General features: G+C 37.8%; 1 protein-coding gene and 1 long non-coding RNA gene across 5 annotated transcripts in view; one reads left to right on the top strand and one right to left on the bottom strand.

Annotated features, from left to right (window-relative positions):
* Positions 1–1322: 1322 nt before the first annotated feature.
* Positions 1323–9562, bottom strand: LOC124865898. Its single transcript, XR_007037686.1, has 3 exons — positions 9434–9562; positions 7157–7346; positions 1323–2861 (listed from the first exon to the last, which is right to left on the bottom strand). It is a non-coding gene; the product is annotated as an uncharacterized LOC124865898 (long non-coding RNA).
* csf3r (colony stimulating factor 3 receptor (granulocyte)) overlaps positions 9533–15606 on the top strand; it is an 18386-nt gene continuing 12312 nt past the window's right edge. For 3 of the 4 annotated variants that reach the window (XM_047361400.1, XM_047361401.1, XM_047361398.1), the window contains exons 1-4: positions 9533–9665; positions 12885–12986; positions 14410–14478; positions 14647–14940. In XM_047361400.1, the coding sequence (XP_047217356.1) occupies positions 14418–14478; positions 14647–14940 (355 nt within the window). In that variant the 5' untranslated portion in view covers positions 9533–9665; positions 12885–12986; positions 14410–14417. Of the gene's footprint in view, positions 9666–12884; positions 12987–14313; positions 14479–14646; positions 14941–15606 lie in introns of all 4 variants that reach the window. The other variant, XM_047361399.1, reaches the window with a different exon arrangement.

The raw sequence follows: 15606 nt of genomic DNA, 5'->3' as shown, positions 1-15606 counted from the left end.
GACTTTTATTTGCACTACTTTGCCTTGATGTATTCCAATAAAATACCAATGAAATATGTTGACGTTCATGATTAAGTTCAGACGATAATTCTTCTTTCGCAAAGCACTCAGTGTAGCACAGCATCTACCTTTCTGTTTATTTGCACAAAATTAGATTTGCACATTGCTTAAGCTATTATCCACACTTTCAAAGAGCGGTTTAAGTTTGAGTGCGTTAAACTAACATAACATTGTTCTGAAAATCTTAGCAATCTCGGTCAATAAGCTTCCACTTGTTGGCTTGTTCTGTTCTTAATTTTAAGACCACCACATTGATGTAAACTGATGTCCCACTACCTAAAAAAGATTTTGTGTTCTATTCATGTTCCATTTTACACTGACCCTACCAGGTTTGCAAGCCACACTAGCATTTAACTTGGGAAGGGACTTGGCTCTTTATCATGTTTGCTGTATAAAGCAGCATGCCTGCAAAATCTGAATACACAATAACTGCATTTTGTCATAGTGTGCTAAATAATAGCTGCTATTGTGTTTTTTGAAAGTAGCAAATGAGATGGATTTCTTCATATTTCTGCACTATAGCCATGTTGGCAGCTGCACTTGGCACATTTAGCAATGAACAGTTGAAAATAATAAATATCGCTGCAGACCACACAAACACAAGCCACACCAGCAGCAGCCTTCTGGCTCCTGTTGGTTGTTTAATTTATGATTTGAATGAAGCAATCATTTCTCACCTGATAGTAAATGTTGGTAATTCAATGTTGAGTCTGTCTCAAAGAGAGGGCATTTGGTTTAAGCTGAGGGGGTGCCGATCAGTGTTTTTATCTCGGTATTCAAAATGTGGCACTGAGTTCAGAATGAACTGTGGGCAATTTTGATAATTAAAATGCCAGCAATAAAATAGCCCAATGATTTTGTGTGCAACCGTGTACAGTTGTGGAGTGAGTGAAGACCACTTTGCAGGAGGGCATACATTATACATTAAGGATCACGTTATGCACATAATAGTGAAGGCATATACACTCATGATATGCATGGATGTAGTAGTAAATGTATGGACCTTGATGTGTTTGAGCCTTTTATCATCATTAAATAATTCTACATCAGAAAACTGAGTGTACAAGTTTGCATTTACTGTGTATGGGTTTTTTCATCCACACTGGAGGTAAATTGTGCTTAAAGGGAAAAGTGTTTTCATTTATCTCTCCTAATCTTTCATTGAATGTCTGTCATTGTGTTGCAAATATTAGGTTGTTGGGCCACAATGTCAAGTAGGTTTTGCAAGAATGAAGATGGCCAAAGAACATTATCAACTGTCAAGCATGGTAGTGGTAACATCATGCAATGGGCCTTTTTTTACTGCTAGTGCATTTCAAAAACTGTTTTGAAAAAAGTAGTACCTCCAATTTCTTCAAATGTACTAAAAATTAACTGCTAGATGATTGAATATTTGTCTTAATCATCTAAAATGCATGTTAAACGGAATTTGGAGTAGAAAAAGCAGACTAAAATTAATTCTGGAGTGGCCCAAGTTCAACCCTGTTGAAAACAAACCAGTTTAAATAAACTCTCCCAATTCTTACAAAAAGAGTGGTCAAATATTCATTCAAAAGTATACCAAAATCGTATTAACTACAAAAAGCATGTGTTTTTGCTTAGTGCTAAGTGACATTTATTAAAACATTAGTGGGGTGTATGTATAGCTCCTATAGAAAACATCCCTATTAAATTCACTTTTGTCTACCCAACCTTTCCTTTTTTTAAATCAGTGATGTTAGATTTGTAAAATCTTTATAAACTAAGAAAATAATTTGTACAAATAGACTTAAAAAATAAAAATGATGACATTTAGTTGAGATAACGTCTCAGTGGAATTTTATATTACATTATGTGCAAAATTTCTATCACAATCTGTTATTACAATAAAAAAATACAGTTCCCTTTTGATACAGATTGCAATAAAGAATGATGCAATATAATGTAATTTACTGCACTATCCCTGAAAACTTTTAAGATAAAGAGTAATGATAAAAAAAATATTTTGTGCTACTTAAAGATTTCTCCCTTGTAATGAAATATTTACTCACTACCCTTTGTGAGATTAAATTAAAGGCTATTGGACAGGATTGGATAGGATTCTGCTTGAATATGCATCAACTCAAGTAATGTATCGTTTTTCAGTGTGCAGCTTCTGTTCACACACAAAAATATCTCTGATGGCACAACAGGGGCAGTGATCAAATTAAATGTTATCCACATATGTATTGGTTTATCAGGTTACTCCTCTTTTCTTTTAGACAAGATTATCATCTAAGTTCTTCTTTTCCACTGCAGCATATTAGCTGTGATATAATCATTGCCCCTTTGCCTATAAAGAATCAGAAAGAAATGCAGTTTGCCATGTTACGCAACTAAAACGCAGATTGCTAACATTGCAAGAGCTATTCTATTACATTTACAAAACTAAGAATGTGTTAATCTTTTGGGATGGTTTACTGTAAAACATGTTTTATGTGTGTTGCATTCTGAACAAAAATGTTTTTAGCTCAAGTCCAGCAGTCTACATCGAATTTCCACCGCTCTTCCAAATAAATCCAACTGCAATTCGATCAAGCCTTCACCCAGTCCTGTGTGTGTCTGTGTTAGGCTGTGCACTTAATAACACACCACTCTTTTAAAGCAATGCTGACTGCAGCCCTTCACACACACTCAGAGAATGAGGTGGTTAGCAACAATGAGTACATGTCCTTGTGTGATTTGTCGTGTGTGTATTTCCTCCTCCAATATCAGCGACCCTCCTCTTGTTGTCCCACTCAAGGCCCTCGGCGAGCAAGCTATGGCCTGCCAGCGTAACTGACCTGTGGTAAGGGGGAAATCAATAGTCAATTCCATTTTGCAGGCAGTCTGTGACAGATACTAGATAGAAGTGGATTGGGTGCATGTAAAGAGCAGAATGTGAGTCTGAGCTTGTTTGACCCTTTCCTCTCCCACAAGTACACAAAGTCTCATGTGGTCACTCTGAAATCCTGTACAGTGGACACAGCCTTCAAAGCACAAGAACATGCTGTACAGGTCCTTCTCAAAATATTAGCATATTGTGATAAAGTTTATTATTTTCCATAATGTAATGATGAAAATTTAACATTCATATATTTTAGATTCATTGCACACTAACTGAAATATTTCAGGTCTTTTATTGTCTTAATACGGATGATTTTGGCATACAGCTCATGAAAACCCAAAATTCCTATCTCACAAAATTAGCATATCATTAAAAGGGTCTCTAAACGAGCTATGAACCTAATCATCTGAATCAACGAGTTAACTCTAAACACCTGCAAAAGATTCCTGAGGCCTTTAAAACTCCCATCCTGGTTCATCACTCAAAACCCCAATCATGGGTAAGACTGCCGACCTGACTGCTGTCCAGAAGGCCACTATTGACACCCTCAAGCAAGAGGGTAAGACACAGAAAGACATTTCTGAACGAATAGGCTGTTCCCAGAGTACTGTATCAAGGCACCTCAGTGGGAAGTCTGTGGGAAGGAAAAAGTGTGGCAGAAAACGCTGCACAACGAGAAGAGGTGACCGGACCCTGAGGAAGATTGTGGAGAAGGGCCGATTCCAGACCTTGGGGGACCTGCGGAAGCAGTGGACTGAGTCTGGAGTAGAAACATCCAGAGCCACCGTGCACAGGCGTGTGCAGGAAATGGGCTACAGGTGCCGCATTCCCCAGGTCAAGCCACTTTTGAACCAGAAACAGCGGCAGAAGCGCCTGACCTGGGCTACAGAGAAGCAGCACTGGACTGTTGCTCAGTGGTCCAAAGTACTTTTTTTGGATGAAAGCAAATTCTGCATGTCATTCGGAAATCAAGGTGCCAGAGTCTGGAGGAAGACTGGGGAGAAGGAAATGCCAAAATGCCAGAAGTCCAGTGTCAAGTACCCACAGTAAGTGATGGTCTGGGGTGCCGTGTCAGCTGCTGGTGTTGGTCCACTGTGTTTTATCAAGGGCAGGGTCAATGCAGCTAGCTATCAGGAGATTTTGGAGCACTTCATGTTTCCATCTGCTGAAAAGCTTTATGGAGATGAAGATTTCATTTTTCAGCACAACCTGGCACCTGCTCACAGTGCCAAAACCACTGGTAAATGGTTTACTGACCATGGTATCACTGTGCTCAATTGGCCTGCCAACTCTCTTGACCTGAACCCCATAGAGAATCTGTGGGAAATTGTGAAGAGAACGTTGAGAGACTCAAGACCCAACACTCTGGATGAGCTAAAGGCCGCTATCGAAGCATCCTGGGCCTCCATAAGACCTCAGCAGTGCCACAGGCTGATTGCCTCCATGCCACGCTGCATTGATGCAGTCATTTCTGCAAAAGGATTCCCGACCAAGTATTGAGTGCATAACTGTACATGATTATTTGAAGGTTGACGTTTTTTGTATTAAAAACACTTTTCTTTTATTGGTCGGATGAAATATGCTAATTTTGTGAGATAGGAATTTTGGGTTTTCATGAGCTGTATGCCAAAATCATCCGTATTAAGACAATAAAAGACCTGAAATATTTCAGTTAGTGTGCAATGAAACTAAACTATATGAATGTTAAATTTTCATCATTACATTATGGAAAATAATGAACTTTATCACAATATGCTAATATTTTGAGAAGGATCTGTATGTAAAGAAAAACATCTTATTAGTCACATCTGGTGCATTTTTAGTATGTTGTAACTGTTTCATATCCAAGTTCCCATTGTGGGGCTGAATCAATATTAACATAGCAACTTCCTCCATTTAAACAGCAACATAAAAAACATGTTCAATATCATAATCGTTTAGTGTGTTGTGTGAATAAATATCAAAGAGCCACGTCTCATGTATAAATAACTGGTTGGTCTGGGACAAAGTCTTTATAATGACCACATACTGGGATAGCTAAACTTTCATAATTTTACCTCTACAGAAAATGTGGTATTTTGTATACTTTACATAAAGTTATTTAATAAAATTTTCATCTGACAATTATTTACACGATTGAAACCTTCTAAACATGTATTGGTGAAAACAACACCCTCTTAATGATTCTAATTTTTGTGTTTAAGTTTGTCACCACTTTTCTCTGCCAATTATAACCAATTTTCCTTTCAGTGTGGCTCATCTCAAAATAGATGATAATTTTTTTTTCGTGTGTGGGGGCATAATTATCTTGTTACAAGAACCACTTCTGTTTCAGCTTCAGTTTTTAAAGAGATGGCATACTGTTTTCTAAAACGTGAGATTTATGTGTAATCAGATAATTGGAAAATTATCCATAACCCTCAACTTTCCCAAGATTTGTCATCTTAGTACCATAGAATTGATGTTTTGGGATTTTATGTAATGTTCATCCAATCTGACTGAGCTTGAGCTAATCGTGTAAAGAAGTATGAGAAAACATTTTATTCTCTAGATGGCTAAAGATGGAAGAAACATAGCCCAAAAGACTTGAAGCTGTAATTGTATTGTGAAAAATGGTTCTACAATGTTTTGACGAAGGCAAACAGGATACAAATACACACCACAACCTTTATTTCATTTTTTTCTAATTGGTAAATATTTTGAAAAACACATTCACTTTACAATTAGGCACTGCGTTATGTTGGTTAACATATAAAATCATAAAAAAATTAAGTTAACTGATTGTAATCTAACACTGTGTGGAAAAAACTTGAGGGTTCTTATTACTTTTACAAGGGAAAAATATGTCATATAAATTTAAGACCTAAGCTGTCTCGAAATCATACTTTTTAACATACTACTTTACAGTTTTCCTTCACAAATATGGCATCTATTGTTGTTGTAGGAAAACAATATTTGTATTTTTTTGCAAAATATCACCATTTCACTCAACTTTTAAAGTTTTTTGTGCACGCAGTTCAATCTTTTTAGATGCAAATGTGAACCTTTGTGATTAGCAACACCCATGACTACAGCATCTGTGATTAACGTTAGCTGCAGTGATTTTCTGTACAGCATGATATGATAAAGATATGAAATTATGTTTTCAGGAGTGACTAATTTGGGGTTAGCCACATCCTTTAACGTGAGTAAGAGTAGAAAGACAAGACAGCATTCTGGTAAGTACAGTACAAGAACTGCAATCAAACCTCGCGGAGCTTTGGCTGCTCAGCCTAGCTCCGGGACCCTCTGCTAATTTTACTGCTCACTGAAACGTTGCGTGTAATACCCAGTGGATGAAGAACACTTTGTTCATTACTGCTGATTAGGAAATAAGATCAAGCAAAATATGTCAACGCATGATGACCAGTTAATGTGTTTTTAATTAGAGCCTGCTTTTCTCCTCTCCTGATGATTCCTGCTCTGAAACCCACCACCGCTTGCATTTAATTCCTCCTCTGGAGGCCTCTTGATTAAGAGTTAGCCCCTATTATGATTTTGAGGGCAGCTTAGTGACAGAGCAGAGATGCAGCTGTTAGATTAAAAATTTAGTGGTTGAGCTCGCTGGCACATCTCACTCACTGTTTGAAATGACGCCTCGTCAATGAGATCATTTTAGGACTTAATAAGCTAATAAATGTGATATGGCAACCAGCTTCCAAGCACCCTTGGGAAGACTAAGGCCCGGCTTACATTCCCATTTAAAAGCTTGTTCTATTATCGTGCAGACAAAAGTGTAGGCCTGCTGAGAGAGAGAGATGATGGCATTTTAAAGCAGCCTTGGCAATACAGCACATCTGCTGTTTCAAAGGTCACCCTCAACATAGAAGGGGTCCTCTTGATGCAGAATTATGTCATTCTTACTGGACGAACTCTCCCTGGACTCATAGTGCAGAAGACTGATTAACGTACACTAAATACTAGATTCTCAAAGTACTGCCATACTGCCAAGACAACAAAAGTAAAACATTTTCCATGTGTTATGTTTTGTAACAAGAAGACATAAAAAATGTTTTACTACATTTGTACTGCATGTTTGAAGTAAAATTGCCTCTCTCACCAACCCCAAACTCTAATTGCAGTTTAGCTGCAATGTGTTTCGAGAACACTTTCTTCGCACTTCTGGCAATTTGTGTGTGAATAAATCTTTCATACATACATATGCATGTATAACCTGTATGTATAGCTTTAATGTTTAAGACATGCACTTACCAGCATCTTTGTTGGATAGCTGCACAACACAAGTAATGAATAAGCCAATCACATTGCAGCAACTCAATACATTTAGAAATCTATAAGTGGTGAAGACGTTCAACCAATCATCAGAATGGGGAATGAAGCGGTTTTCAGTGTGGCATGGTCGTCAGTGCCAGACTGACCTGTGTATTTCCCGCACAACCATCTGTCGGATTAAAAGAGAATGGTCAAAAAATAAGTAAATGAGTTGTTGATGTCAGGCATCAGAGGAGACTGGTCAGACTGGTTCAAGATGATAGAAAGGCAACAATGGCTCAAATATCCACTTACAACAAACAGCAACATCTTGTTGATTTGATGAAATCAAAAATTGTGGCGGTTTTGAAGTTGAAAGTGGGTCCAACTCAGTACTAGCAAGGTGAATTCTACTGGTCTTGGTTCAATGTTGTCCTCAAATCCAATTTCTAACTTTAAACCTAAATACAGTTTATCACAAGCAACTATCTAAATGTTCTTGGTTCATTTCCCAATTAATTTACAGTACACTTCCATTTTGAGTAAAATCTTCTTGAAGCAATGATTGTTGTGCTTGAACTATTGCAATTCCTCATTTTACATTCAAGCTAATTTGCTTTATATTTAGCTCATAAATAGTTGACAATATTCTGTAATTTCCTGTGAGTACAACTAAAGGCAGCCCAAGTACCACCAGTGGTACTTGTAGCACAATTTAAACACCATGGTTGCAGGGAATGTCACACGTCATATGAGCATCTTATTTAAAAAGAAAAAACAATGTCATGATAAAATACATCTGTCAAAAAAGCTCCGACATTTATTGGACATATTGTCATATGTTGAGGTTTTTGTTGTGGACCAAAGTGCAGATGCAGGCGGGGAGTCGGAATGGCGAGGCAGAACGATGATTTATTTAAATCAATACAAAGGCTAAACTCACAGGTAGGCAGGCAGGATGAAAACAGATAGTTTAGGAGTCCAGCTCTAACAGAGCACAAGAAACGAAGGTAACTTGGCACAGGGAAGGTGACGCAACAAACCAGCCTTGAACACAAGAACCAAACTAACTAATATACAGAACGAGAACAAAGGCGGGTAATCAAGAAACAGGAAACAGGTGTGGCAAGGAGGCAGAAGGGACAGGTGGAAACAATAAACAATAAAAAGAAACATAGACCTAAGCAGAACAATAGACTAAGATAAAATAACCAAAACATAAGAAATCTAGAATAATCAAGAGGTAAAGGAAACAGAGGAACTGGAAGGAACAGAAGAATAACAAGAACCTAAGGCCTAAGCAAAAGGAGACCATGAAGAAACCCTGACTAGAATAAAAGTAAACAATAACTCAAGATGACTTAACAGGAAGCAGAACTGGAACACTAGAAACTAAACATAAAGAACTAAGCTAGACAGAACAGAATAAAAACACAGAAAGGGAATAAAGACAAGGAGGAACAGAAAACATAGACTAGAAAAACAAGAAGAGTGCAAGGTGAAAAAAAATACCAAACCATAAATAAACACAGAGATACTAAAAGAGGAGCTAAAGAATCCAGGAGAACAAAGAACCATAATACAGAGACTAATCATAATAATAGAACCATACAAAGTAATAAGGAAACAACCATAAGGAAACTTAATGAGGGAGGAAAACAACAAAACACCAGGAGGCAGTAGAGGGAGCAAAACAAACTAATAAACATAATAGAAACAGTCAGTCAGTCACGGGGTAGCTGGTGCCTATCTCCAGCAGTCTATGGACGAGAGGCAGGGTACACCCTGGATAGGTCGCCAGTCCATCGCAGGGCAACACACAAACAACCAAGCACACACTCATTCATACATTTAAGGGCAATTTAGAGTGACCAATTAACCTAACAGGCATGTCTTTGGACTGTGGGAGGAAGCCGGAGTACCCGGTGAGAACCCACGCATGCACGGGGAGAACATGCAAACTCCATGCAGAAAGACCCCTGGCCGGGAATCGAACCCAGGTAAGGCAACAGTGCTACCAACTGCGCCACCGTGCAGCCCATAATAGAAACATCTAGACAAAATAAACCATCACAAGAAACCATAAAACAAAGTCCGAAATGTCACACCGTGACACATATGTTGAGTTGTAATTATATTTAGCCCCTTGATGATCACAAAATATTAAGACGTCAACTGCAAAAAGGCATTTCTTCCATATTTCATATTTGCACATTTTCGATGGGATCAACCATCTCCTTTCTTTTAAAAACATTGCTGGTAATTTAAACACCCCACCTTTTCTTCCCAGAACTGGGCCCCATCAGTCACACGTTTCTTCCTGGAAAATAGTGAAGTTTCACAAAACAAACTCCAAACAAGGATGTTAGTAGTGCTGCCGCTGCAGCTTGACTGACACACACATGTACGTCCTCCAATCTGGGCCGCTTTGAGCCACACCGTTTCATCTGGTGCTATCAGGGTTGATGAGAGCCTCTTCTCTTTCTCGGTCGACTGCAGCTGCTGTGTGGTGAGTGGCAAGCATCTCTGATGGCTCTCCTTTATCTTCACATCAAGCAATTTGCTGCTCTTTTTATTATGATGCTTGTGCCAGATTGAAAATGAAAACTTCACAAAACCTGTTTTTTAAGTGACTCTGGTATATGCTGGACAGCTCAAAAGACTATTTCAATTTAATTTCAAATTAATCTAATTTTTGTGTGCCATTTGTTCTTATTGTTTCTGGTGAATGCAGAGCCTCTTCAGATTTTATTGGAAATTAAGAAAGAAAACATTCGATTTTTAAAGATAATACAACAAGTAGCAAGTAAAGTTTTATGTTAATTTTATATTTTGTTCAGCTGGTTTATCATAGGGAACTCCTTGACTCAAATCTTCTCTATGAGATACGTTTTGAGTGTTGTGGTATGTTGTGGACAGCACATTGTTTTTCAATCATAAAAAAGAGGATGTGAGACAGATTGTCTTCTTCTTTTTAAGATTGCGGGACTTTTGTGAGTGCTGACACACAAGATCTCTTAACTAAACAGCGCTTTAACCCATAAACGTTGAGATGTAAAAACAGAAACACAATGCCTGACATGAGAAATAAATCCACAAAAGAGGAACGAGTATGAGTTGTCATTGCACTCCATGTGAAGGATATTGCCTAATCCTGCGGGTGGGCATTGTGTAACCCCTGAAAGCAACAGGAAAGGAAATGTACAGACAAGAGGGGAACATTTCTTTACACATTGTGACATTTCTCTGTGAGACAAAATGCATATTCCAGACATGTATTTGCATTTTCAAATTGGGAACATGTACAATTTCTGTTTATTTGTTGACAAAATACTCTCCGGGTTTAAAACTCTCTCCCTTTCTGTCTCTGTTTCTTCTTCTGTCTTTTTCTCTGTTGTCTTTTGTCACAACCGTAGGCAATTATCCATTAGTGGTGAGCAGGAATTCTTTAAAAGGCAAGACGGGAAAATGGAGGCCTTTTTGCACACTGCTGATAAGAAAAATGGGAGAAATTCCATTTCGCTCTCATTGCAAAACAAACATCAAATATTCAGTTATGGACAAAGAAGAGAAATCTTGCAGTTTGAGTGATAGCTGCAAATAATTTAAATTATGAATCACATTTATTCAACTTCGACAAATCTTGTTTATGTAAAGTTTTTAGCCCAAAGGCAAAACCCTTAAAAGTTTGATTAAAAAAGTTAGATAACATCTTTTAGCCCTGCTCATTCTGAGGGATTCTATGGTGTTTCCAGGCTAGTAGGGATAAATGGTTGCTGCGGCGTATTCTGGGTCAGAATCACATCATCTGCGAAAAGCAAAGATGAGACCGTCCCAAACCTCTTCGCAACCATGACGTCAACACCGAATACGGGGTCCTGGATAAAGGGCAGCTCTGATGGAGAGCAACCCTCAGTGTAAATGAACTTAATTCTGTGCCCTTAAAAGCAGTTTACATACTATGTTTCCCTGTCCCGGAAACACATTGAGATCCTCCAGATTTAGCTAGAGAATATCTCTAGGAAGAAGGAGTTCTATGGTTCCCTCTTACACCTATTTCTCCCATGACCCGGTCTTGGTAAATTGAATGTGGACACAGTGACTTACCCACTGCTGTGGTCTCGCATACTAGTATGAGTGTCACACCCATGTATGTCAACATGTCTGTGTGAAATGTCTGTGATGGCAAAATCAAAAAGAGTCATAAGCCCTACTAGGTGTCTGATAAACCATGAGAACATTTATCTTTCTTTGCTTTTAGCATACAGAGATAAATTGTTTGCTAAAACACAGAGATTGTGTGGTCCTCATGAGGACCACATAATCAAGGCACGTGACGTCGCCCCGTACAGCGGAGCCTGGGTCCCACCCTGGAGCCAGGCCTGGGGTCGAGACCCATTGAAGAAAGCCTGGTGGCTGGGTTGCTCCTCGCGGGCCCCAACATCGCTAACAACAGCACTAACCCTATTGTTAGGGGAGTCTAATCTGCATGTGAATTTAGATGTGCGGAATGGCAAATCTCAAACAGCTTAAAAGTTTGGAACTTCTCCCTCACTAGCTTCGAACTGAGAAAGCCTTTTGGATAAAGAGCAAAACATCTTCAACTACAATAAGTAAAGTCCAGTTGTTGTTTTTTTTTTTTTTTTACCTTTTTTTGATTTACCATGTCTGACTGAGAACGTTAACTAGCTTTATCTCAGATGGTCATCCGTGTGGCAGTGTGTTCCATAAATTCCCCCCGTAAATATACCTACATGTTATTTTCCCCAATTTTTAATAATTGCATTTATTAAGAAACTCTATTCTTTTTTCACTTTTTCTCACCAGATACACATAGGAGTTATAGAACAAAGCACACTGACATTAGAGCAAATAATGTACCTTTCCTTGTCCAGCACACCTCTTGTTTGCATAGTTGCTATTTTTTTATTTACATGTCCTTTTTGTTGTATAAAATTCTATGTAATTCTTTTTTAAGGCTTTTTTCAAATGTGTGCTCTTATTTTTGCAGTTAATTTGCACATCTGACAGCATGATGGTATTATTTTTAATGCATTGTGATTAACATGTGACATCAGCATATCTATTACTTTAATTTCTCTTGGTAGGTATTTTTATAAATTATGGTGATCATAAAATGAAATGTCAAGAAAAAATGTATTTGTCACCACATTCCGAATACTTGAAGTTATTGTATTTATTATTTGGACCAGTTTACTGGACCCCTGATCAAGCTGAAACAACTTTGAGCCACATCCTAAAGGTAGATGTTATTTGTTGGAGTCACATTGCTACACCTATAGTATACTATAAAAATTACTTTAAGTCATTGTCAAGGTGGGCACAAAATATCCCCAAGATAGGTATGAAAATAGGCATGGAGGATATAAGACATCCTGAATAACTTTCGTACAAACAGACCAAAACAGCAGAAGTACGAAATGGCAAAATGACTGGCACCTGTAGATTTTTACTGCTTAAGCTTAGATAGAAGGTATTTGTGTCCTGATGTTTTTTACATATTAAAAAATACATCTAACAGTGATTTACAAAACATTTTACATCCCACATGTGCTATATATTTTTGTATTGAAAACAGTAGCTATGGTCAATGTTTGTGACTAGTTTTAAATATAGAAAAATGGATCTTCACCATTTTTCTTTTCCTTTGAAAGAGTGATTCTTCTGTTGACATCTTTAAATGCTTTGTCTCTGTTTCCACTCACAGAACACAATCATGCTGTGAAGGCATGTTAGGGTTTTGCTGTTGGTGCTTTGTGAGTTGGCAACCAGATTTTCTGCACACCTGAATGTCTCTGCTTGTGTACTGGTGAGTATTTCAAGAGTAATGTCCTTTGAAACCTGTGTTTGTAGTGTAGGGTTTGCTGATCTGTCAGGTGTGTGATATGTTAGATAATTTGTTTAATAAAAAATCATTTGCTTATCTATAAAAAAAAAACACCCTGTGCAGTTACTATCTTACCAGTTTAAGTAGAACACGCATGTTCAGCTATTAAGTTGTCTATATCATGTTAACTAGTTCACAAAGTTTTAAATGTTACATTTTGTGGATTATTGACATCTGAAGAACTTAAAAAATACTGGCATTTATCAGTTCCGACTGCATGATTTGATCATCTCAAACGTATTCAACAGAGATATCACTCCAACAATGATAGGACAGCGCCTTTGGGATGTTTACAGTCGTATTATTGCCGTCAGAGAAAATGAAGAAATACAGACAGCTGTGGAAGCGCTCATGGCTGAACAATAATAAGCAGTAGTGTAGTGTATAAACAGCCAGACTGCACCATTTTCCCACAAAATTTTAACACTGCTACTTGTTTTAGTCATCTTCAGTAATCAACTAGTGGTGCATTTGCCACACTGAATGCCAACAGACTTGTATGACTAAAGATTTTCTTATGATTCCCTAATAATATAAGATTCAAGATTTGTTTTATTTGTTACTATAAATGCAGTGCAGGAAATTATTTTGGCACTCTCTAATGTGCAAACTTAAAATGACTGTAGTGGAAAACTGCAGTCTAAACACATAAGAATAAAGCAATAAAGGAGAAACGCACTTATGAAAGATTTTCTCAGGGATGGCACAGTGTAAATCTGACTTTAAGCTGGTATAGGCTATGTAAAGCTGTGGGCCTGTTTCTCTTCAAAATGCCATAGAAACCCTTTTAGAATAAATGGCATGATGAGCTCTTTGAAATATCAAATGGATTAAGAAACTAGTGGATATTACTAATAAATAGAAAATGGGCCACTTTGGGGTATTTCAGCAGCGTAACTATAACATTTAATCAAATCAACTCTGAAATGTTTGAAAAGATACAAAATTAATGTTCTTTCATGAACATTTCAGACCCCAGACCTAAATCCTACATGAGGGAGTTGATGGTTAGGTTTAGTTTTAAAATTTCAGCATGATATGCTGCTGGCGCTGCTGCAAACAGGACTTTATTTTATAGGTTTTTTGTATTTTACATCTAAACATGTCCTTTGAAATTCTAGATTGCAACTCCAGCAAATGCAAGCTGTTATACAAATGAGTAATGAGTATCCCAGAGAGACACAAAGAACACCATCCCTGTGATTTATTTTAACCAATACATATTATCACCCTAGTTCTTCTGTTACAGTGAAAGTGCATCCCTTGGAAAGTAATGGCAATTCCAAGTTTGTTGTGATGTGGCACGCTAAGTCTACAATTTCAAAATAATATCGGCTGCCAACAGGTTTTGTCATGATGAAATCTACATGGATGTTGGTCATTGCTGTGCTGGTACTAAATGGAGCAAGGACTGGTAAGTGTTGCTTTCAGAGAAAAATGTAAATGTCTAACCACCGGTTATAAAGACAATTTCGTACATTTTTGCGCCACTTGCCTTAAATAAGCTTTGGTATTAGTGAGATGACAAAAAATATGTTCTGCATTCTAAACATCAAACATTTCTTTTTGATGTATATTTAAGAGGGTGACAGTGAGCCATGTGCAAAGATCCACACATCCAGTTTGGTGGTGCCTCTGGGATCACCTGTCACAGCCACCTGTAACATCAGAGAAGACTGCCTTGTGGGGCTTGGTCAAGCTGTTGATATTGAGTGGCGTCTTGGCAGTGAGCGTATTCTCAGCAGCCCTGCAGCCAATGAGAGTAACAGGGTTTCCAGGGTTGTTTTATCAAGCTTCAATTACACCAGGGCAGCCCTCATCTGCTGCATCCGGGCTTCTTCTCAAGTTGTCACTGGAGTGGAGATCCGAGCTGGATGTGAGAAAAATTTAATGTACTTTTATAACTTGAAGTAAGATCAGGAAGGAACTTCTATAAAAGCTTTTGTTCAAATATTTTGCAAGGAAACCATTCAATGCCTTGCAGCTGTATTATACCTTTTGGACTTTTACACACTTTTTAACATTACAACCACAAACTTCAATGTGCTGAACATACTATCCCCTTGGAGAAACAGATGGCACCATCCAGCTATAGGGATACTTTTCTTCAGTGGAGACAGAGAAGGTAGTCATTGTTGGTGGGAAAAAGAATGTAGCTAAACACAATGAGAAAAAAAAACTCTTAAAGGCAGAAGACTTGAGACTGGCATGGGCGTTCATCTTTGAGCAAGACAACAACCCTAAGAATACAGCCAGAGCTACAATGTGGAATGGTTTAGATCAAAGCATAATTATGTATTAAAAATGTCTACTTGAAGTCTAGACCCAAATGAAATGGAGATTCTCTATAAAGACTTAATAATTCATGTTCAGACACTTGCATCCAATCCAACTGAACTTGAGTTATTTACAAAGAAGACTCAGCAAGGATTTCAAACCCTAGATGGGCAAAGTTGATAAAGACACCCCAAAAGGCTTGCAGCTATAACTACAGCAACAGATGGATCTACAAAGTACTCAGTACACTAAAATCCAATGCATG

This window comes from Girardinichthys multiradiatus, chromosome 3 (assembly GCF_021462225.1).
Source record: "Girardinichthys multiradiatus isolate DD_20200921_A chromosome 3, DD_fGirMul_XY1, whole genome shotgun sequence".
NCBI classification, from domain to species: domain Eukaryota; kingdom Metazoa; phylum Chordata; class Actinopteri; order Cyprinodontiformes; family Goodeidae; genus Girardinichthys; species Girardinichthys multiradiatus.
Note: the sequence above shows the minus strand (reverse complement) of the source record. Positions and strands in the feature narration are given on the sequence as shown.